The sequence below is a fragment of the Channa argus genome, chromosome 9, assembly GCF_033026475.1.
Source record: "Channa argus isolate prfri chromosome 9, Channa argus male v1.0, whole genome shotgun sequence".
Lineage (NCBI taxonomy): Eukaryota > Metazoa > Chordata > Actinopteri > Anabantiformes > Channidae > Channa > Channa argus.
In genome coordinates, this window is record NC_090205.1 from 18841355 (window position 1) to 18866426 (window position 25072).

The 25072-nt window shown below is 40.3% G+C and overlaps 1 protein-coding gene across 4 annotated transcripts in view; it reads left to right on the forward strand.

The window, feature by feature from the left end:
- Window positions 1–752: 752 nt before the first annotated feature.
- The window catches only part of epha3 (eph receptor A3), a 91185-nt gene continuing 66865 nt past the window's right edge, over window positions 753–25072 (forward strand). For 3 of the 4 annotated variants that reach the window (XM_067516009.1, XM_067516010.1, XM_067516008.1), the window contains exons 1-3: window positions 754–949; window positions 8142–8206; window positions 16170–16830. In XM_067516009.1, the coding sequence (XP_067372110.1) occupies window positions 856–949; window positions 8142–8206; window positions 16170–16830 (820 nt within the window). In that variant the 5' untranslated portion in view covers window positions 754–855. Of the gene's footprint in view, window positions 950–8141; window positions 8207–16169; window positions 16831–25072 lie in introns of all 4 variants that reach the window. The other variant, XM_067516011.1, reaches the window with a different exon arrangement.

Below are 25072 nucleotides of genomic sequence, written 5' to 3' on the forward strand. Positions count from 1 at the left end.
ACACAGTGGTGCACAAAACATTGACCTTCAGTCATTATTACTTGGAAAAAAGGGTAAACAAGATGTTTGTTTATTATTTTAATGTCTGACTGTTTCTGGATGTAAATGATGTGTAGAGTGGTTTACAAATGAACAATTTAAGCATGCAGATAGAGATATGATTACATCTGACCCTTTTCTATAGTTTTTAATAAGTCTTGAGGTGAAACAGCCAAACTTAAAAAACACATAGTATTTATAATCTATTCTTCTCACTTGTGGGAAAATGTCATTGCTAATGTCATTTGAATAACCTCAAAAATCAGCCCAGTCTCAGCAGTTTTATTTTAAAAAATCAGGTACTTTTGCCTTTACAGTGTTATTTCTATTTAAAAGGTGATTTTTTTTTTTAGTGTTTTTGATTTACACTTACTTTCTGTAAAACAAAAAAGGTCTGAAGGGTTCAGTTTCTTTACAGGCTCAAATGAAGGCTATTACTCCTATATGTTCCCATCTCACATTTCCTGTTAATAATGAAATCACATAACGTTTGTTTATTTAACTACCTAAAAAAAATAAAGCGGAAGACACAGCGTGTGATTGGAGTAAAATTGTAGGTTACAGGAACATGGGACATACTGTAAAAAATATCTGAGTCTGTCATTCATGCAAAGAAAACGCGGTGGCAGTGGATTCAAACTGACCTGTGGTGAACTGAAGTGTGTTTTGCTGTCTATCAGACTCTGTAGGACCCAGCGGAAAACTGCTCCAACCGGAGGGAGACGGAGCAAGAGAGAGGGAGAAAGCTGAGTGGAGAGAAGAGGCTCTCAGATCAGTCAGTGGCTTCATGGAGTTATGTACCTCTGATCCGCCGCCATGGATTGCAATCCGCGATCACTCCTTTTCATTTTACCTCTTTTATTGTCCTGCGTTATTCCTGTGTTTCCCATCATCTATCCCCCGAATGAAGGTAAGGGAACTATCATCCTTACGGACATGTGTGTGTGTGGTTATACGTGTGTGTGTGTGTGTGTGCTTGCGCTACGGCACATATCGTGGCGAGTATTGTGGGCTTGTCGCGGACTTGCTATTATCCAAATTATTGACAACAATGAGAAGAGAATTTAAAGTGCAGGGAGGCGACACTGGGGACAACAGGAGTCAGCATCCGACCCCCAACAGACGACAACTACACATCAAACTTGAGAATAAACGCACAACACGCAGCCAGTGTAGTCGCTTTTCAGTCAATCTCGTCAACTCGGGGTGAATTATTGTTCAAATGGCTTTGAAGTGAACAAAGCTCAAATCGCGGAGTAATCACGGGATGAGTGGGTGAGAGGGACTCCGGTTTGTGTCCATGAGAGGTTCATGTTGATCTGTTGGTTCCTTTTGGGGTAGACGCCCCAGTTGTGCTCCCAGTCGCACCGATTAGGAGGCAATAAACACAAAATGAGCACAAAAACGTTGTTGTTGTTTTATGTTTTAGATCCGGATTAAACCAAAGCAGGTGATTTGTACCTTCATTGGACTGAGGGCATAATGTCATTTAATGGTCGTATTTCGCAGTAGTAATATAGGCCTATTTAAATACCACGTTTCGTTAAATGAGTGAAAAATGACGACGATGCAAATGGCCGTTCCCACTTATTTCCAGTGTGTTTCAGCACGTCTTTTATTTTTAAAACCTGGCAGAAAAAAGATCAGGTCACTCTCGGCAGAGTCACTTCTCCCGACAAGTGAAACTTCGCTGAGAACAAGAGAAAGAATAAATCTCTATATAACCTCAAACTTTCTTACGACACGGGCGCATTTTATGCCCTATATTAATACAAGTAAAGCTCAGGGTGATTTGTAGCGGGGTCAAAAGAAAAAGGAAAAGGCACACCCGAAGCTGAAGGTGCCGTGACTCAAAAGGTCAGCGCAGGGGTGGGAGAGGTGGGGGACATTTGGGTGAAGGTTTTGGGTCACAGTGCCTAAAGCAAGCACTGTGCTTCTCCCTGTGAATAAATGCAAAATATAAATATAAAATGATGCATCACGTGAGATTACTAAGGAAGCTATCAACACAGGTTTGAATGATAGTGTCATTAAAGTAACTAAGCGAATGTGAACAAGCCTTTAGGAGGCGTAATCTGTTCTGCGATAATTAAATGTTGAGAGACAGACAAGTGAAGTACCCGAGGCACCAAGTCATCTTCTGATCCTTCTGCAGCCCATGTAGAGAACTGTAAAAGAAAGTAAGTAGGCTAAATTAAGCCTTCATGATGCTGGGGGATGTTTGGAAAGTTTTGTTCTAGGCCGTGTCAAAATAGGAGCCCTAATCTAGAAACCCCCTAAAGGGGAAGCTGCCCAGAACATAAACTAACCCATAACCCAAATAAACCATCGATCGAGTGGTTTCCGTTTAGTTTATTTTTCATCCACCGTGATGGTGACTCTGGTAATTGAAATGACCAATAACGAACCAGAAAACGCACAGTTTTCTTTTCTTTTCGGAACATGTTTCCTTCAAAACCTCATCGTTATTTTGTCAAAAAATAAAAGTTATACTGAAAGTTGAAAACCAAAACCAGATTTAATCTCCTGAGCGAAAAGGCCGGTTGAATTTGGAGCAACGGTGCTGACTCAAATGCGTCGCGTTTGTTGTTTTTTGGAGTTTATGCGCCACGTAGCTGAATGTGCCACACGGGTGATGATCCTGCTGCTGCACATGAGATCAATAGGTTTGAATTATGCAAGGGAATGTGAAAGAAAAGTGAAAAGTAAGTGGCTGAGCTAAGGTCAAGTAGGCCTACTGCAAAGTTGACGTTTCCACTGAGAAACTTTATCCATCTTTAACAGTCCCGATTAAGGCAGTTTATTGAAATGTAATGCTTATTAATATCAGCGCGTTGACCATTTTAAAAAGAAACAAAACCACATGAAATCCACTTCACCCTGTCAAAATATACAGAAGCACACTGGTGTACAGCTGTGTTTGAGAGTGTGTCCGAGAGAGACTCGCTGAGGGTGTGTGTGGGTGAGAGAGAGAGAGAGAAAACACAGTAAGAGGCAAAAAGAGTTAAATCCTCTCACCTGTTCGCAAGTTAGTCGGAACAGCAGGAAGTGACAACATGGAGAACAAATCGGATAACAAAGTTAAACTTTCTGACACATACAACTGCCAGACGCTCCGTCTACTGTAGGCTGGATACATTCATACAGACTTATACGCCGCAAATATGAAGGGGAAGGGGAGGGGGGGACACTGAATTTGTGGATGTAAACGCAACGCGCGGGTTTATAATCAGAATAAACAAAAGCAGGTAGCAGCCTTTGTGTCTTTGTCTGTCATTATATCAATTTTCCCAATTAGACGCATATAAAATATTACAAATCAGAACAACCTGTCCCTGTTTTTAATTTTATCTTATGCTTTTTGCAGTGTGTCAGTCTGGATACAAGTGAATAAAAAAAGCAAAATCGATCTGCTGCTAATCAAATCTGGCCGGTGAGCGCGCAGTAGGGTGTGAAAGAAGATTGTGAAAGAAGGAAAAAAAGGATGCTGCTGAAAAGTGAACTTGAAAAGCGTGGTGTTCTGTGCAAAATACAAAGCTAATGAAAAGGCTCCACATGACCTCTCGTAGATTTATGTTTTTATAAATACATAAATTTTTTACACAATAAGTCTCCTATTTTCATGATAAAAACTTTTATCGGATGATGTCGACTTGACTATTAGGACATAAAATTATTTTAACCCACGGCCCAACTTTTTATTTTATTTTTTATTTTTTTAGCGTTCACTGCTTTTATTAGGTCGTAATGATCTTGTTTAAAAACTTAAGGAGAAGTTGAGGGAAAAACAGTGAACATCTTGGAGAACTTCACTGAGAGGCACAGATTTGAGATATGAGATATAAGTGTTTTACCACATATTATCGAAATGATACATTTTTAAAAAGTCGTTAGTTGCCCTTGCTGTGGCTCAGCGTGGCCCTTTGCGGGGTGACACGTTGTCCCGCTGCAGGGCGTCGGGAGGCCTCGGGTATTTTTAGCCGCTGTAGGTAGGCTTGGTCCGGAGAGCCCGGCGCAGTAGTCCCGCTGGGACTGATAGACGTTTGTGAGCGATGGTTTGTTTCAGAGGTGCTGGAAATGTGCTTACACATGACCCTATTATAAAAATAACCCAATTTCTCTGCATAAACTCCAAGCTTATATTTTGATGTATGTCTTAACCAAACAATGAGCTGACGATCACAGTGGAACCCTCAATACTGCTTCACAGTCACAGATTCACAGTTCAGTCAAACAGTGTCTGTGCAGGGGTGCTGTGCACCTTTATGTCTGAATTTATGCCTTATCAACAAGGCATAAATATAAAACCTAATGATAGAAGAAAGAGAAAGAAAGAAAAACAGAAATGAGGAATGGGGGCAGAGGGGCTGGGCAAGCAGCAGCAACATCAGACAGAGCGACTCTGCACTTGAATAATTCATAATGGGAGGTGAACACTTCACCCTTTAACACAGACACAAGTCGCCTTGCTTTGCCCGCACTGCGGCCTGCCAACCTCCACATGCACTGAGCCAAGCTGCAAAGACAAATCCTTCTCCGCTTTCCTCCCCATTATTTGGGAGATATTATGAACATGTGTCCATTCTACTCTGAATAGAGTGACTTTGTTCAAATGGGAGACTTTGATCAGACCATGTGTTGATTGCACACCCCCATCTGTGATTGTGACTGTATCTGAGGATTACTTTTCCATACACATCTGCTGGGAACCAGTTTCTTTCATCATGTTTTAACTGGGAGTAAAGGGAGTTAGTTGGTGGCAGGCAGTAAGCAGAATTTATGGGACTACTGATCTAAAGTTTGTGCTGGACTGTTATAAAGGTTTACTTAGCTGTTGAATTATGAGACCAGAGACATTAAAATACTGATCTTTGTTGCAATGTTTTATTTTAATATTACATTTGCTATTTTAAGCAATACTAAGTAACTGTACAGTAATGTTTTACTATCTAAATAGTATCCCCCCCCAAATCTACAGTACGTATTCCCATCAGTTTATCATAGAAACTTGGAAGATATCCTTGTTGCCTGTGGTGTTGTTTCGTCTACTTCCGTTGAGTTGGGGTCAGTTTGTGTGTGGGTGTTTGGTGGGCATGTGTTATATATTGATTCACCTGTTTCTACCTCTGTGATGATTTGCTCCCTCCTAGACAGGCCGGCTCAGTTTGCTATTAATACTCTTAGTTCCCCTTTAGAGACACTCCCTGATGGGGCAGGGGCTATATGCTTGGCTGGCACTAGCTTCCTAACGGACTGTGTATGCATGTGTGAGAGCGCAAGAGTAAGAAAGAGCGTCAGCAAATGTTTGTCTGGGCTCTTATTTTATGCTCACTTCAGAGCGCATGTGTAGGAAAACGTATGTTTTTGTGAGCTTCTAAAAGAGCTTATGCATGTGTGTGCAAGTTGATGTGCATGCATTGTTTTGGGGCATCTTGGTACATATAAACAAGTAACTGCAAACCTGTGATTGTGTATGTTTTTATGAGTGTGTACGTATGCATGTTGGGGTGCTGATTTACCCAGCCAAGTGCAGCTGGAGGGGGCTTTTTTCCTTCTGCGATATGAGAGCCATCTAATTTTCTGCTCTCAAATTCCCCCGCTCGGCTCAATTTGAGTGGTGGGCTCGGCTCGTTGAGAAATGTAAATTGGAAGCAATGGCCCTGGACGCTGAGCTGCTATTATCTGACACGAACAGATATCTTCATTAGACTCTAATAGGAATGTGTCTCCTGCCACTCAACGGGCTGAGCGGCTTAGCAATGGCTACAGCTCAGGTGAGCCAGGAATTTGGTAATGTCCCACTCTGTGTGTGTCATCTATTCTCCACTTTCCTTTCAGGCTCTTTTTGTGTTGTCACACTAAATGATAGATATCAAACTTGCCTGGAGAAAATTATGATTCTCATCCCAACTTTTATTCTAGTGTGAAACAAAAATTAGTTCATGGAGCATCAAAATCTCTTCTCTCTGCAAATTTAATGTATGTGACTTGTATAGTGGTGCATTGTCTTCCTTAAAACAGTTTTCCCAGTGCCACAGTGGTCCTTCATGACCCACAGGTACTCGTTTCGACTGTCTTGAGACACATGTACACTCTTATTTATTGAAGCTTTGAATGGGAGAACACAGGGAGATTGTTGTGTTTCACAGTGGGTAGAGCTACAGCTGCAGGGTCTGTCTACACTGCTGCTTCACTTTGCTGAGTATGTACTGAATGTGCTGTCTTGGGTGTAGTGTGCACTTGTTTGTATTTGAGTGTGTGTATGTGTGCGTCTACATGAACTGTGGACTAATTTGGTCTCAGCAGGATCAGGGGAAACACAATGAGTCAGTTAGAGATTCTGACTTAAAGGGAGCATCCATCAAAGGAGTGAAACTTTATTGCTCTTATTCATTCTGTTTGCTTATTATTTGTTCTCTACATTCTTTTGTAGGTTATTGGAAACACAAAAATGTATATATTTGTGTAGTTACAAAACATCACAAGCTCCAGTATACTTAAAGCTCCAGTATGCAACTTCTTCTTCATTTGTAGAAATAGGTTCCAAAACATTTCTGCCAATTCCTAAGCTGAAGTGAAACTCACAGAACAGCAGTGGCAGCAGTAAATTGTATTGATTTTGAAAAGTTGTATGTATTATTGTCCTTCTAACCAACAAGAGGATTTTGTATGATTTTTATGACGATCTGCTTGATTCGTACATTTTGCTGTAACGTAATTATTTGTAATTTGATGACAAGTAATACCTGAAGCGCTGTGTTGCTCAGCATAGCAGATGGTAGAAGAGCATACTGGAGGAGGGAGAGGGAGGGTGGGTGTAGCGGAGTGGATCGATTCCATGTATCATGTTAGGGTACCTTATAGTGTTTGCCAGTTACCTGTTTGAGAAACATAATCCTATTGTTAAGCAAAACGAGGTAAAAGTATTTGAGTGATAAATACTTTCAGCTCATTTTCAGTAGTTTGTTTCTACATAAGCAGTTTCTTAGAAGTGAAAGTACTCCCAAGTTGTAGTAGCTTGTTGTCTCATGCTTGTGTTCTTAATCACACTCTAGTGACAAACTTCTGTGGCAGCTTCTAAAGTGGGGAATCCACACCATAAGGCTGCCTCCACATTCTTCACTCCATATGGCACGGTTCATACTGACAGTTGGACTTTATGACAATGACTGACACCGGAGCCATGTGTTTATTCTAAGAATAGAAAATGTAACTGATTATTTTTCTGAAGATGAGGAAGGTACTGTATGTTGATTTACTCAATCTGTTTGCACGTGAACAAACATCACCGGCACTTTGCACTTCAGATTTAAACATTTTGCCTGAGGAGCCGGGCAGTGAAAGTGCAATTACCAGAAAGTCATGACACTAAAATTATGCTGCGTTTCACCTTCAGTACTGACATGGCTGCCATAAAGTTCACCATATGAAATCCATTTTGCTAACTCAAAGCCCTAACTTGCATTAGCGCATTAATGGGGTTCCTTGACTTATTTGTTCGCTGTCAAATTCTTTCTGTTCAACATCGATTTTCTTGTCTCCTGCTCGGTTTATGTTTAAAAAAAAAATACATTCTTGGCAGGAGGCAAATAAAATTGCATTTACAGTGATTACAAATGGTAAGATTCTGTTTTCACTTTGGCCCACTCAAGTTCTGACCACTTCTGAAAGTGTAAGTTTGATTTGATGGTTTGCAGTTCACTCGCCATGGTTATATGTGTGACTGGGAGGAATGAGGGTCGGCTGTTCCAAAAGCATGAGTTTTTACCAAATCGCTCTTGTTGTGGTTTTTGAAATGTTATCAAGTTAGATCAATGTCTTTTTAAAAGATCTGTAATGTGTCCAGTTTACTCAGTTAACTTCTGCTTTGATGACAGCCACCTCCCACTTTTACAAGGTATTGTGTGTGTGTGCGTGTGTGCCAGTGTTTGTGTGTGTGTGTGTGTGTGTGTGTGTGGCAGCTGAGTAAATAGAGCCACACTCAGTGCATGAGGTTGGTGATGCCTCCTGAGGGATTAGATAAGGGCTAATTGGGGCTAACAAGTACTAGACACTTATATGTTCTCTTTGTTTTCTCTCTCTCTTTCTCTTCCTTGCCACAGTCAACCTGTTAGACTCTAGAGCAAGTCAGGGGGAACTAGGATGGATTTCCTACCCATCACATGGGGTGAGTATCATCTAGATCTATATTATCCAGCATCATGTTTAAATATGCTTATATTTAGAAGACAGATCAATCAAAACGAACTGGATGTGGGGCTCAGCCTACTCCACATAAAATCAGGATCTTCAGACCCCTGTGGTTCTCACTGTCATGTTGACCCATGAGCCAAGTGCAGATTAACCCACTTTTCTTTAGGCCTTTTTTTTTTTTTTTTTTGGTCCGTTCTCCATTTCTCTGGTTACAGGTTAAGCATCCAGAGCTTGCCATATGGTCAAGATGTTTAAAGAAAATGTACTGCATGAATGTGTGGGTGTGTATTTTCAGTATGTGAGTATGTGCATGTGTGTGTTTAAAGAAAGATTAAGGCATTAAAGGATTTTAGGTTGTAGACACAAAAGCATCCACATGAGGATGTTGATAAGCTTAGCCCCTTTTTCAGTAAATATCACTTCAACAACAGATATAGCATTTTACTTTTGTTGCACGTACATGTTGTAATTCCTTTGTTGAGATTTCACTTGTTAATCCATTTTTTCTTAATAACAAGCACCATCTTATTCTGTCTGTCACACATTATTTAATACAATTAATACATACTTTAATACTGGTCATGCAACAAACATTTTACAAGTTCATAAGCTCTTCAAAATGAGTAATTATAATGGAACATTTGATCTTATGTTAGTTCTATTCAATCCACAAACTGTTATGGCAAAAATATGTTTAAACTGTCTCATAATTTTGTGTTTTTTTGTGTGCAAAAACTCTTTTCCTACCACAAGAATAATACAGCTTTCATTGAAACTAACCAGCAGCGCTGCAGCATTTTTGCCCCACACAATCTGTGTAGCCTCATCTATCAGCCTTTCTGTGCTACCAAAATCCCTCTAGTGGGCTCTCACTCAGTGTTTATTTGACTAACTAGTTAGACTACTGTGCCTCAGGGCTTGCCCACTGACACACACACACACACACACACACGCGTGCACACACACGCACATATACAGAAACACAAACACACCCCTGTTTTTTCTTTATTAAGTGTTAGAATTACTCCTTGGCAGTGGCTTAAGGTAATCCAGTCATTTGTTCCGTGGAGCTGCCAAACCTTGTTTCCCTCGGCCATATACAGCACTGGCACTGTCAAAATGCTCACAATTTTTTCATGGGGTTGAGCCACATTGTACAAATGATCCAAAGGAAAAACTGCAAGCTCTTTAAAATGTGTTTAGTCCAGAGACAATTGAGGCTACAGGACAATTGCATTTCACGGGAGAGATTAATGTTGCGTTGATAGAAGTTGTTCATGTGTGAGCAAGTAGGAAAATGCATACCGATATCAGGGACTTGATCCAGCACTGAACAGCACTGGAATGTGTGCTGGAGGTTATTCAGTCTATGCAGCGAGCTCTGCTTTATTTCAAGTTATTTGTTCTGAATAAGTTCAGACGAGAAGTGTGTGATTATACAGTTCATAAAAATGCTGCAGGCTCGAGAGCCAATGTCATTCTTAAATGTGAACAACTCCAGAGAGGAAGGAAGCGGATAGGAGAGAGGCAGAAGGGATGCAGAGACGAACAAATAGGGAGAAGAGGAGGAAAAAAAGGACGGGAAAGGATGAGGGAGCGACACGGAGAGAGATATTGCTGATGATCAAGTCCTCAAGGTGAATAATCTGTAATTACTCACGTCATCCACTGACTGCGGTCCGATAAGCAGCCTGCCCTGGGACACTCCTGCTCACAAATGATTTCTCATATTGTGGCAGTGGCACTGAGCCCACACACACACGCAAAAACAGTCATTCACATCGATGAAAAAGCTGCGGCTCTTGCCCTATCGAGACACAACTGTTCCAATCAGAACATTTTAAGAGCTTACCCTGTGCAGAATTTTCATTCCTCACTGGACTGACAAGTGTGTGTGTGTGTGTGTGTGTGTGTGTCTGTGTGTGTGTGTGTGTGTGTGTGTGTGTGTTGATGTCTGTGTGTGATCCAGATATACTGTTATCTGTCTGGGAGGCAGACTGATTGCTGAGCAGTGTCCAGGGGGCTGAGCCCTTTGCAAGACTAAAGAGTGTTAAAGATTACATTCTTGCGTGCTTTGAAAGCATTCTTCAGTAACAAACCAAAAACCCAGATGCTGGCTCTGCATACAAAACAGAGTTAATGGGCACATACAAAGTGAACTCTAATTTTTCATAGGAATTGACAGAGGAAACAACTGCATTGCTGCTTTTATGAGGACTGTGGTGCATTGATTATTTTTGCTTACACACAGTAAGATTATTTTTGATTTACAATGTAACATTTTAATATAGTAAATTTAAGTGTGGATATAGTCCTACAGTGTGTGGATATAGTCCTACAAAATGTAGGTGAAATCTATTTTTGCTTATATTGAATTAACTTCTATTCCTGTTATTTCATATATAGGAGTAGTTGTTTAAAAAAATTCTATAATAATAATAATAATAATAATAATAATAATAATAATAATAATAATAATAGTTTTTACAAATTTAGACTTAGCCTACTCTCCTCAGGATTGTCTTTGATCCTCTAAAAACTTTGTGTCATATTAAAGAAACTTCACACAAAAAAAGCTGTAGGTTACAATGTGTGGACTATATTGTCAGGAATAATGAGAAATATTTAGCAGACACACACATTCCAGCACTCAGGTCTTGAAAAGGAGGTGTTGGGGGGGGTGTTATGGCATCACTTTTTATATTTTGGACTAGGTCCAGCACTTCACGCACTCAGCTTTCATTCTTTCTCCTTTGCTCTCTGAGTACAGAGTGTTGTTTCAACGTCTTTAGTTGCCCAAGGGCTCTTCAAGCTCCTGTGTGCTATTCTACTACCCCATCTGTAAAATCAGCCTGACCAGCATAAACTTCTCCCTCTGCCCCCCAGAAATCGAGAGAGTATAGAGAAAAGCCTATCCATAAACGAGGATTAGCAGGGGCAAGGCAAGGGGCCAGTGAGGAGGTAGAAGAAAACAATGTATAAACTATAGTTTTATAAAGTTATAGATTTCTTGGTAAGGTTACTGTAGATATAGCTCAGAAAACCTGTTGAATGAAAATACACAACAATATATTCCAACTTATAATAGATACACTCATTAGTAAAAGAAATGCATCCTAGTTGTAAATTGAATCGACCTGGAACACTTGTAATTTACCTCAATGTTGCCAAGTCATAAATAATAAATAAAAATGTCTTACTAACAAAATTGTGTAACAAACACCACACAATATACGAATATAATGCACATATAGGTTTTTTTGTAAGAGATTAAAACAAAGAATAGAAGTAAAATGATTTACTAACAAATGCAACTGGCTACAAGTTGGCCAATGAACACAAAGAACCATAAAAATGATTGTGTTACTTATCCAACCTTGTTTAAGTGCAGAGACGATCAGTTTCCTCTGTTGTTTCCAGCATCATTTGCTGACGTGTCCTTGAGCAAATCATAAACAGGGATTAGCAGGGCTTTTCAAAAAAAGAGGGAGAATGAGGTGGTGTGTATTCAAGTTTCCCTTTAGTAACACCGGCTGGCGAAGTGTTCCCTGACTGATATGCTGCAGTTGTCATGTCTGTGACCCCCATGACCCCTGTGGAGCCTAAGCCATAAGCTGGCACCGCACTTGTTGTGGACGATCCAGCTTTTCAGATCCATGCTTTCCCAGCTCTGTATTATGCTCAGTATAAACAATATATTAATGCACTTTGTTATCCTGTAGAAACACAATCATAATGTAATATAATGTGTTAAAATTGACATTATGAAAAAGGAATATTCGGATGCTGCCTGCAAATAAAAAATAAATACATTATTGTAAAGCCTTGGAAGTCATGATGCCCACTCTCATGCTTGTTTTCTAACACAAATCTTGTCTAAGTCTTAAAGCATCGTTACCCAATACTTGTTCACCTACTGGTCCATTAAGTCTCATTGACCTGTGTGTCTTTGAAGTGGATGAACTGGCGCGCTGACTCTTTGACTCTGAGACGTGCCTGTTGCCGTAGTTTTAATGTCTCGACCAGATCAAGTTACTGCACTCCATTTTACCGTTTTACATTTTACTGTTAGCTGACTCACCTACCTACAGCACAGATCAGAGAAACCTAGGGGCAAGATCACACCAAACTGTGTCCCAGCTGTGACCATCAGGGGTCAGGGGTCAGAGGTCACAAGAACTGCTGCAGGTCCTTAGTATTGTTATATATCAATTAGAGAGTAGCGAGAGGGGACCAATGGCCCCTGGGGAGAAACAAAAGGGTGGCTGCTCACTTTAGTCCTTTGTTTATACTGTTGAACATACAAACAGATCTAGACATTCACCATGGGAATTGACTGCGCTTGTGGTAGAGCCTCCACATTTCAGGGAAATCAGGAAGTGATGCCAAAAAAAACCATGGTTTTGGATTTTTCAAATCTAAATTTAGGAAACCCAGTATGCTTTGCAGAATTATCCTGTACTGTTCCTCCTGTCTGTCTGTTTTTTATGTCTTCATACTGTATAAGTCTATTGTAGTATTTATTTATGTTTCATTCTAAACAAGTAATACTTCCACATACAGTAAGCACTAGAGCAAGTCAATTTTTCCTAATGATATAATTTTTGGATCTGGAGAGGAATAACTGTGTTGATGAAATTTTTTTACTTTTTCATGTAAAGGACAGATAGATTTAAGATTGAAGGAGTTAAACTGTATTATCTCATGTTAAGGGAATGAGGAGGAGAAGCAGGGTAACACCACATGGGATCATCACCTCACAGAGGAGGTCTCATTTACTTTGTGATCTCAGCCAAAGTGTGCTATGTTCTCTGGAACAGAACATAGAAAACTTAACACATACTGTATTTACTGTACATGCAAACATAAACACACCCAGGTTTGATTTTGAAACCAATGTGTGTTTGTGTTTAGCAGAATTCCTCCCCTCCCCTCCCTGAAGTCAAAGTCATCATGAATAGTTTTAGGTTTAGCACAGTTTACATGATGCTGCAGCTCACATAAACATTTGCTTGGACGGTATGGTACAGATACTGTACACCCACAAACACAAATGCAGACATACAACATGCTCACAGGAGACAAGAAAGTTAGTGAAAAATCGATCGTACTCACAAACTCACACATTTGCTTAATCAGACTATGCTGTATTTATTGTCTATGCAGAGCCCGCACACACACACAAACACACACGCCCATATTGTGCCCTCCACCAGTGAGGCAGAAAGAAAACCACAAAGATTGTCCGTGATACCCCAATGACACAACCATTTACTGTTTAAACATTTTGTACCTTTACATGCTCAGAATTACGGCATTGGGATGGGATGCAGAATGCTTTGGCTTCGAATCCCACCCCACCAAGTGTGGCCCCACCCTGCCACCAAGGTCCTGAGCCTGTATATAAAAATGGGAGGGATGCGGCAGGAACGGCATTCGGCATAAAAGCTCATGCCAAATCCACACGTTCTGCTGTGGTGACCCCTGAAGGGACGAGCTGAAAGCCACTGATATACAGTAAAACCAATTAAAGTTACCTCATTGTTCTGATTATAGTAATTCAAAGAATACACTTCACTTTACAATAACTACAGATGTGCTGTAGTGTCCTAACACCATGGTGTCACACATTCATTCCAAGACCTTCATTGCCACATCTCACCTCTTGTCATGACCTTTTGGACAAAATGTGTACGTTCTTATTTCTGTACTTTTTAGCTGCTAATATTTTTGCTGAGAATTAAAAAAAAAAAGCAATGACAGCATCTCTACAAAAATGCTAGATCCTTCATTGTTGTTTAATACTATAAGAAATGTTGTTTACTGTGGCAGAGAAAAGTATATATTTAAAGCTGAAGCAAAGCAGGATACTTTCTTTTCATTATATTCAAGTGAGTACATTGTGTTATTAAATGTAATGACAACAGAATCACTAATCAGGCCGCGTCTTTCCTTTCTGCTGTGTCAAAGTCTGTCAGCATACATTTCTGCATGTCATCACATCATTTTTATTCTTCTATTTAAAGTCACGCTGTTAAACTTGTGAGTAGAGTGAGGTGAAATGTTAAGTTTATCTTCACCTCTCTACACTTATCCCCACTCAATTCTGTCTACTTCCCCCTGTTATTGTTAGACCTGTAGAGAGCTACACTCTGACGAATGAGGTGATGCCAAGGAAAGCAAGATGGGGGAGACTAAACACCATTGAAATCTTTCCCTTCAGTTTTCTTTTCACTTTGTCTCTTCCTCCTTCTTCCTTTTGCTGTTTTTCAAGGCTGTCTTTTTACATCCCCCCCACCCCGTCTCTCTTTTTCTCTCTCTCTCTCGAGGGTGTTTCATTAACTTTACTGTGAGATGAAAAGCAAGTGGCCATCCTTCAGCCTGAGAGCTGCTTGAACACCAGATGCATAGATATGCTTTACACCCCCTCACACACACACACACACACACACACACACACACACATGCAGACAAATGCACACACAACATGTAATAGAGAAGCTAGACTTTCTTAGCTCGTCATTAATTTCCCTGTTAGGCTGAAAGCACCTGCTGTGTCTGCCCACTATAGGACTTTAAACACTTCACATGAGCTTTATGTGAATGTACAGAAGTGTGTGTGTGGGTTTATGTTTCCATTAATGCTTGTGTGAAAGGAGCGATAATTCAGTTTCCACTAACCCAGAAAGTCTTCCATGCTCTCTCTCCGTCTCTCTGTCTACAAAGCACTTCTCATTCAAGCTTGCGTTGATGCTGAATTTCATGAGGAAAAAAAAAAATTGAAAAAACATCCATTTACACGTTTACGCCCATTCATTCTAATGACTGTCATTTTAACCACAATGAGCCCAGTGTTTCAGGTGTTCGTCCATTCATCATCGCGCTTATTCAGTGTTGATTTGCCTGGACAGCGAAGGCAAAGCGCATGATCAATGAGTCTTCCCGCTGTGTTGGATTCAAAAGGAATGACCCCGCTTTCTTTTTCTCCTCTCCTCTCTCATTGCTTTCTCCCAGTGGAGGGAAAATGTAAGATAGACACGAACGTTCCTGGTATACACTCACATCTGTCTGTACTCCGTAGTTTCTTTTGTTTCATAGTCGATTCAGCACGTTTCCTTTAGTAGCAGTAGTTCTGTGATGCAAATAACCAAGACTGCAGCTTGAAAAGATCTCACTTGTAGAGAAAAACATGTTAGTTTAAAGGGTGGGGAAAGTAAAACACTATGAGATTTTGTTAATATTTAACAGCAATTAAGCAGCTTCACACAGATTCAGTCGGACTGAAATGGGATATCACACTTCATGGTTTTTCTCCGAGATATTTTCACAGAGCCCAAATCTAGAAAATTTGGCTAATGCAGCAAGTTTGCTGTTAATTAGTTAGAGTAATTTACAAGAGATCTGGTAGTGTGAATTTTTTTCCCCACCCTTAAGTTTATTTAGATGCTTAATATTCAGTAAGAGTGAATAAGAATCTAAATAATTAATCTCTAAATGCTTACAGGGTGGATTTAACTTTTTTTTTCTCTCTGCTATCCTCCCCTCCTTTCCTCATATCCCTCTTTCTCTCACTCTGAATCCCCTCTTTCCTATTCCTTCTTCTACTTTACTCTAACTTCTTTGCTCGTCTTGCTTTTTACCCAAACCCCTCTTCTTTTGAATACCTATGATTTTATTCACCGTCTTTATTATAACCCTCAATTTTTCCTGTGCATTCACCCTGCTCTCATATCTTATATTTCCTACTTGGCTCATACAACTCTGCCTGCTTCTCTGACAATCTCTTGCTGTGCCTCTCTCCTTCTTCTCACTCCTTTATCCCTTTAATGTGCCATCTTTATTTCTGCTGTATTTGGTTCTTTCTATTTCTTTCCCTCGTCTGTTGCTCCTACTCTTTGTCTCTCTCCTACACCTCTCCTTCTCTACATCTATTTCAGTGGGAAGAGATCAGTGGGGTGGATGAGCACTACACTCCCATCAGGACCTTCCAGGTCTGCAATGTGATGGAGTACAGCCAGAACAACTGGCTACGCACCAACTGGATCCCTCGTCAGTCAGCCCAGAAGATCTATGTGGAGCTGAAGTTCACCCTGAGAGACTGCAACTCCATCCCACTGGTCCTGGGCACCTGCAAGGAGACCTTCAACCTCCTCTACCTGGAGACAGATGACGATGAAGGCAGCCACTTCAGAGAACACCAGTTCTCTAAGATCGACACCATTGCCGCCGATGAGAGCTTCACCCAAATGGACCTTGGCGATCGCATCCTCAAGCTCAATACTGAAGTGCGCGAGGTTGGTCCCATGACCAAGAAGGGCTTCTACCTGGCGTTCCAGGATGTGGGCGCCTGTGTAGCTTTAGTTTCAGTGAGGGTTTACTTTAAAAAGTGCCCACATACTGTGAGGAATCTGGCCTCCTTCCCTGATACGGTGCCCATAGACTCCCAGTCATTGGTGGAGGTCAAAGGCTCATGTGTCAATAACTCCAAAGAGGAGGAACCTCCACGAATGTACTGTAGCACAGAGGGAGAGTGGCTCGTGCCTATTGGGAAGTGTCTTTGTGACCCAGGACACGAGGAGAGAAGCAACACCTGCCAAAGTAAGACATCTCATTTTTGTTTTGCATTTTAGTTCTACATTTTTTATCTGCTCTGAGGTTTACCTTTCCTTGGTTATCCCCATTTTGCACCTATCTCCTAGGGAAATTTATATCTTTATTACTGAATATTGTAATGCTGCAAAAGTGACATGTTTAATGTGAGGACTGTCACACTTCATAGCTGCCAGCCAAGAAGTGTCAAATGCCCAGTCTTTGTGTGTGTGTGTGTGTGTGTGTGTGTGTGTACAGTATGTGGGAACTATGCCTCCAAAAATCCTCACGTCTGTCAATAAGTCTTTAGTTTTATACATTTTTCCATATATTTGTGTGATGCATTATCCAGCACTTTGAGGTATAGGTTGCAGTGTTCAGTCATAGTCTTCTCTGTGACACATCATTAGCCATGGGAAGAGCTTAACCAGAGAAGCAAAGACAGGACTGATAATCTAGAAGAAAGGAGTGGGCTGGAGTGGATGGTGAATAATGGCATAGTTGTGGTGATGATCGTGGGTGTTACTGGAGGCTTGAGTCGGTAGACGCTGGAGTCTGGAGATTCTCAGTGTCACCCAGAAGTCTTTAGTTGCACTCTGGCTGCCTTTAATTTTCAGCTCATCCTGACTGTCTTTCTGTCTGCTAACATTATCATCACACTTGACTTGTTGGGGATCTTTTGCCAGTTGGATGTTGGAAATAATGAAAATGTTAGCATAATTGAAATCACTGGAAGAATAAGTGGCTTCTGGTTGTACTGAGCTGTGCTGTGTCTACGGACTGGCATTCTGCTCTTTGAAATGGCAACGTTTATTTCTCTTTAAGGATCAAGCAACCAACGAATACATATCAACAAATCCCAGAATGTATATAGAAATTAGAAACAGTGTGCCAGTTTGTTTAAAATCCTCAGTATACCAAAGTATTTCACAAACCCATTTTATGTAGACGTTTATTTTCCATTTGAACGTAAGATCAAGTACAACTACATAATTTAAGCAAAAAGTATTTTGACATTTAATGAAAAGTTTATTGCCTCAAGTTTTTATAACATTATGGGAGAAAAGTGACACTTCAAAGTAATTTTATATTCAAATAGTACAATGCATAGAGAATGAGGTCCCATACTACATATATACATACTAAATATATATGTGTGTGTGTGTGTATGTATATATATGTCTGTGTATCTATGTGTGTGTGTGTGTGTATATATATGTATGTGTGTGTGTTTGTCTTTACTTCATGCTCCATTCGTTTGCATTCCTGTACATTTTTTTAGAGCGGGTCAAAGCGAAAACGGCTCACAGTGGCTTTGGGAAAGGAGAGAGCTACACCAGCTGCATGTGCCATGAATCCCATTTTCTCTTTGCTGTGGCAGGCTGCTGTGGTCTTTGGCGTTATATGCGCTCTCCTCTTTCCCGAATCTCAGAGAGCTTCTCACTCTGCTTAAGAAGTCCAACACAGCCGTTTGAAAGCAGCCACCTCTGCACTGCGGCTGTTCCACAATAACTTTAAAATTAAATCAGTGTTGGAAGAATGATTAAAGAAGCATGTAGTCTTTAGCTCTCCTAGACACGTAGTTATTGTAGCTGCTCCCAAATGCTCCTATGTTCATCAACTCTCTTCTGTGCAGAGCTGTGCCCAGTGTTAATTAAAGATCAAAGGCAGTCTCCTAGGTCAAGCCCCTGCTGTCAGGGCCAAGGGAAGCTTTTTCTGGGGCTGGGGACTCCACATGAGCCTGTCTTACTGTCCAGATGTGAGGAGACACTTTTGTGGCAGCTGTCACGGCAAAACCTTGTTTGTACATAACATAAACATGTTGGAGAAAATGTGAAATGCATCAAAGATTAGAATGACATGTAAATGTGCTAGACTTATTATAATCCTTTACTTACAAGTTACAATACGTTTCTAAATGTTTTAAAGTCATATAAATTAACAGTTTTAACTATGTTATTGTAATTGAATTGTATACAGTACATAGGTTTTCAATCTGCACAATTTTCTATTGCTATACAATACGAGATACAATACGAGAACGGGACATTAGGTCGACAAATGGCAGACCCCTGACCCCCTTCCTACCACCCTCCTTTCACTTCCTGTCTCTCTGAGAATTGTGTGAATGTTTGGATGTATTTGACAATCTCTTATTAGTTTCAGAGAGGTCTAATGGACTCTAATAAGGTCTTATGTTACCCTGAAGTGGGACAGCTGCACCAACAGGCCCCCACAGGCCTGCGTGCAGCCGTTGGGGGGCCCCAACATGCAGCTTGCTCTGCAGGCCCTTGTTGTTAACAGATAGATGACTCCATGGGGTTAGGTCACCATATAGACAGATAGCAAGAAAGACAAAAACATATTTACTGTGCTACAGCTAGAAGAAAACATACAGAAACAGATGTTTAAGTTAAGATGTTTAGGAGCTGACATATTGAGCCCCAGAATCATCCGGTGAAAGGAAAGTGTAACACAGACATAAGTGCCACTAACAAAAATTATTGTAAAATAAAACTTCCCCAGTCAAGGATGTGCTGAGGAGCGATCGTCTATGTTGTACTTTCACTAAAATAAACCACAAATGGATATTCAAGTGATTGAACAAACATGCCGTCAGGAAGTAGCATTTAGGTAGATTTAAGATGCCAAGAGTAGTGAGAGAGGTGTTGGGATTGAGCATTGTTGGCTTTGACTGGTAGCTCTGAGTCAGATGTGGATAGGGGACCTTCGCAGAATAGTTCATGCTGTGTTTTGTTTGACAGGGTTGCCTCGATGCAGCGTACTCTATTTACTTATGCCTCTGTACAGTGTGGATGAGTGTTTATGTGATTTTGTGTTTTTGTGTCCATGTTCGTTTACTCAAACTGCATTGAGATTTTCAGGGCTTTAATGGAGTACACTTTAGTAGCTGATTCCACCATCTTGCAAGGTTGTGTGTGTGTGTGTGTGTAGAGCCAGACATATTTTTAAAAGCAAGGATGTTTTTTCTGTGGCGCCTTAAAATGAACAAATTAAATCTGTCTGGCTTTGGCAGTGGGTCACTATGTGTGAGCAGCCATTGTCTGTGTGTGTTTGTGTGTGTGCATGTGTGTTTCTGACAGCCACAGGGTATGTGTACCATTACAAATATCACAGCATGCAGCTTTTTCTGTTTTGTTCTAGACTTATTTTGATGTTTCATCATCCTTATTAGAAGATAGCAGAAGATGTCGACGGATGGTTTGTCAGGGAGAAACACAGTGAGTGGTGCGATGTGAATGGACGTGTCAGTCATCGTCTGGATTACTCTATGTTTTGTGAGCAGACTTCAGCCTTTCCACAGAGAATATGAGGCCAGATCTAATCTCGCTAAGTCAGTCTTTCATCTGTCATTAGAACAGACTGGAGCAGGTGAACTAACTCCTATCTACCATCAGTGTGAAATTCTTTTAACTCTAATTTGTCCCTAAAACAGTAAACGGGTGTCTGTCTGTCAAGTTTGGGTGAGTGTGTGTGTGGGGGGGGGGCTTGTATTACACATGTTGTAGGGACATAAATCTGTTTACACAGTCATGTTGAGGGGACTCAACTTTTTTTGAGGAGAAAAAGCAAGTCCCCATAAAATAAATCACTGCAATTTTTAGCATTTTACAGTAAAGACTTGGATTATGGTTAAGGTAACGTTATCTTAAGGTTAAGATTAAGGGTTAGAGTTAGGTAAGTTGTTATAATATCAAGGTAAGATAAATCTCCAGGAAAAAATGTATATAAGTGTGTGTGTGTGTGTGTGTGTGTGTGTGTGCTGCAAATTCAAGCAGCTGTTCTGTTGTATATTTAAGGAGAGACCTGGGTTTACATTCTTTCTGGATTTGTTAAGACACACAATCCTCAAACTTGCCACCTTCATAATACTTATTACAGTCTCATATATGCAGTGAACCTGTAAACAAAGACACGGGGACACATCAGCTTGACTCTGTTTTGCTAGTGTTACTTATATTGCTTGTTGTTTAAATAGAAATAAAAGAATAGAGGTAATTGTTGTGTGTGGTTAAGATTGAATGACACACTGCAAATCAAATGGAAATTCTAATGATTTTTAGGCATTTTGCACTGATATTGAAATTGTTGTTGGTGATTGATAAACTTCAGCATTTCCATGTAACAGTGAAGTTTCCCTCTTTTCTTCTTCCCTCCTTCTCCACTCACCCTTGTGGTTGATGGTCTTGGCTGTCAGTTCAAAGCCCTCTGTCTATCTCATGTCGAATGTTTTAGATCAGTCTCCATTCCCTCTCTTAAGTAATTTAGCTGCTGCCCTCATGCACGGACATGCTTGGTTTTCAAGCAGACAAGCTGGACTCACATTATACAACTTTTTATTGACTCTGTCACGCAAGCCTACATAAACTTGACCAATTCAATACTCAGGTTTAGCTCTCTGAAATTATTCACCATCTATTTTCTCATTTGATTTTAAGCAACTGTGAATCAATTTTCTGCCTAAAATAGCATGAGGGGAGCTAATGCTGCCAATCCCACTGAGTTTCTATCTCATGTTCAAATTGCTGTCGATTTAGTATTGCTGGTCCCTAGGGCTGATACAACATGATTGGGGTCCAGTAAGCATTGTGAGAAAACACATTTAGCTTTTAGCTTTCAAAAAAGACCCACATACTTTTCTCAGGAGTGGTCAGACAAAACCAAAGCTAAAATACCAGTAAAATTTGTAATTGTATTTATCGAGTAGGGAAAAATTAAATCCCAGTGGAATCTTAGTGCTGCTCTGTTTCTGCTAGATGTGTTTTTGTCAGTTGTTTTGATCTGTCTGCCCCCTAGTGATCAAAAAGTCTTTGTTTCCATCACAAATAATAATGCTGTTAGTAGATAAAGAAGTTGAATTGAAGTTGAGTTTTAAGTTTATCAGCCTCAGTGTTAAACAATTGCATTTTTACTTAAGGATACTTTTTATAAAACACCCATTCAGGTCAGCTAATAGTTAACAACAGTTGTGGTTATTTTTTCTTTCTTATTTTTCTGACTCATATTGTTTGTGCTACGTTTTTGTATGTTTTTTTCTGCCAGACTGTTGAGTGCTGTGAATTAATGGAGCTATTGGCTCCCCTCTTGTCCTTTGGAAGGACTGTGTTTGTTTGTGTTGGACATTACATAACTGTGTGGCTCTCCACAAAAACATGTCAGCTCTACACACACACACACACACACACACACACACACACACACACACACACACACACACCACCACCACCACTAGCACATCGTATAAATGGCAAATGCACTTTTTCAGATCCAGCTACATGTTAACATAATTCACCCACTTTCTTTCTTTCTTCTTTATTTTACAAACTGTCTTTCAAACTGTACATTCTGAGTGTGCATCTGTGTTGTGGACTTTATTATCCAGTTTTCTGCATCCTTCAAACCATTGTTCCTTTTCCCAGCTGCACACTGATATACATCATAGTTTCACCCATTCATGATGCGAGTTGCACCGTCTGGAAGATGTACAATAGCCTGTCACTGTTGGGCACCTCCACAGATGTTTTTGAGCAGGTGTTACTGATATACTTCTGCCACACAAGTGTTTACCAGTTCAGACAATCTCACCAGTTCATGCTGACTTACAGTATGTGTGTGAGTGTGTGTTTGTTTGGGTGGATGAAATGGTATACTATACTGTACATAGCTCTGCTCTAAAACTAGTGTTCCATTGCATCAGTCTCCTCCTCTCTTGTCAGTTTAGTTTAGTGTGAAGGTTTTCTGTGCTGCTGCCTTTTTCACTGTGTGCTGCCTGGCATGTAGCCTTTCTGGAGCTGAAAATGTGAGGGAAAGCTGGAAGAAAGGACAAGGCTTGGACTCTGGAGTGCTCCAGTGGGAAGGCGCCTTGATTCATGGTGTTAACATTACACCACAGAAAATCCTCTAAATATAAAAGTCCCCACCCCCCCAATTTTATTTTTTATTAAATAAATACTTTGTCAGCAACACACAAGCTTACCCACATAAAAATCAGTAAAATATAAAGTCCTACCTAAACAGTGGCAACTGAGCACCTTAGAGAAACACAAAAATGCAATGATATGTCGGTTGAATATACATTATTCATTCAATATTAGTTTATTAAAGACAATGAATGCATGTTGTTAGTAGAAATATCCTTTGGGATTTCATGTGACAGGAGAAACACATCACCTCAGGTATCAATTTGCAGTGGACCTTACACTGTTAACACTATTTTATAGACTTGTGAACAACTGTGTTATGGCTGAAAACAGGAAATAAAGAATTTATACTGTTTCCAATGCTGCCCAGTATTTGAACTCCTTCAAAACTGTTTCTTTCGGTCTCATGAAGCCTTGTTGTGCAAAACAAATGGTGAGGAGCTTGTAGCAAGAGGAATAGTATGAATGACAGAAAGAGAGAGAGTGAGAGAGACAGGACGATGAGCAAAGCATTAATCAAAGACACATTCAGGTGTATCCAAAGGCTAGAATTACTCACTGAGCAATTCAACTCATCAATGATCATGTAAATGGTCATATATGCTAATATAATAAAGGATGTATACAGAATTGTATGTGTGTGTGTGTGTGTGTGTGTGTTTAGCTTCATATAGACATGGTCAAGACGACCTGCTGAGGTTTAAATCAAGCATCAGAAAGGGAAAGAATGGGCATTTCAACACTGCAGATCTATGCCTCTGTGTGTGTGTGTGTGTGTTTCGGGCTCACAAGGCCAAGGAGGAGGCTGTATCCAAAGATGCAGGAAAGGTTTGCTCATTTGGGTATTGTTGCCTGTTTGCTTTTCTCTTTATGGGCCTTCCAGTGCAGGTTGGGGGTGGTGGGTAAGCTTGTCACCCCGGGGTCCTGGTGCTATTGAGACTTCAAAGCTGTTGGTAACCACGAGCTCAGGAATTCAACTTAACACAGAGAGACAAACACACTCAAATGCACACACATGCAAATATCCCTTACCCTAAAACAGAATTGGAGGGATAGATAGATGATTTGTTATGGAGGCCCTGGGCCACTTCACAGTAATCATTGTAACCGTGTGAGTGTGCATGTGTGTATGGGTAAGTGTGTGTCTATGACACTTAAACTTTCTGTGCATACCAAAAGTAAGAAACTGAATATGTGTATTTGTGTTTGAGTGCTTCTCCAATTTTCTACATCCAATCTACTTGTGTGGCTTAACACCAAAGGATGATCAGTGCAGAATTTCTGACATTAGAGTGTCTGAGTGTGTGTGAGAGGATAGACGAGGACAGAGGGTTGGACACCACAGGGAACCTTCTGTTTGACAGACACACTGGATGTAAATGTTTGGATACACATGTAATGTACAGTACCAAGGGAGGAAAAGAAATTAGTTGAACAGGGAGTCACTCCATCATTCCAGATAGATGAGAGGGAGCAAGCTGGAGATGGAAATGGGAGAGGGAGGAGAGGCAGGAGAGAAAGAAAGCAAGCTGTCACTGGAATATAGACCCCTGCTGAAAACTCTTTGGCGCAGATTGCCTGTTTTGTGATTTGTGACATCACTGCTATCAGCTCTACAACCACAGACTCTGGTGTGTGTGTTTGTGTGTTTGTGTGTTTGTGCGTGTGTGTCTGTGTGTGTGTGCGTATGCTTTTTTCCGCATCACTGCACTAATCAATTTCCTTTGTGCATTGCTTTCAGATGTTACGCTAAGTTGGCTGATAAATAGATTTTACATCATAACTTGATGACAAACAGGTCACGAGATTAAATAACTATCAGCGACATTCACAACAGTCAATAAATATTTGCTTTTTCCTTTGGCAGTGTTTAACACATTCCTTTTATGGAAGTAATCACTCAGTTTGCAAACTCCCACACTTCCCTTTAAAATGCCAATGAGTTGTATTCAAAGCCTGATAAAGAAATTAGGGGTGGCTGTTGCTACCAAGTCACATTCAGGTAGACCCACAAATATTTGAGACACATCTGCCAGAAAATTAGGATGAAAAAAAAGTAGGTGGTACTTGATAAAATGCTAAAGATGCCAAAACAAATGCCTTTACTGTACCAGTGTAATTTACAACCTGCTTAGATTGCGTTAAACAGTAGATAGAAAACCCTCAACATTTCTGAATAAAAGTCATTTAAAGTAATGAGAACAAAACCGAACAGAGTATTACATTATATAACATTATTATAACGTAATTCAAAACAAAAATGTGTTTGGAGAAGAATCAACAACAGCTGTAAAGAAAAGAAGACCATC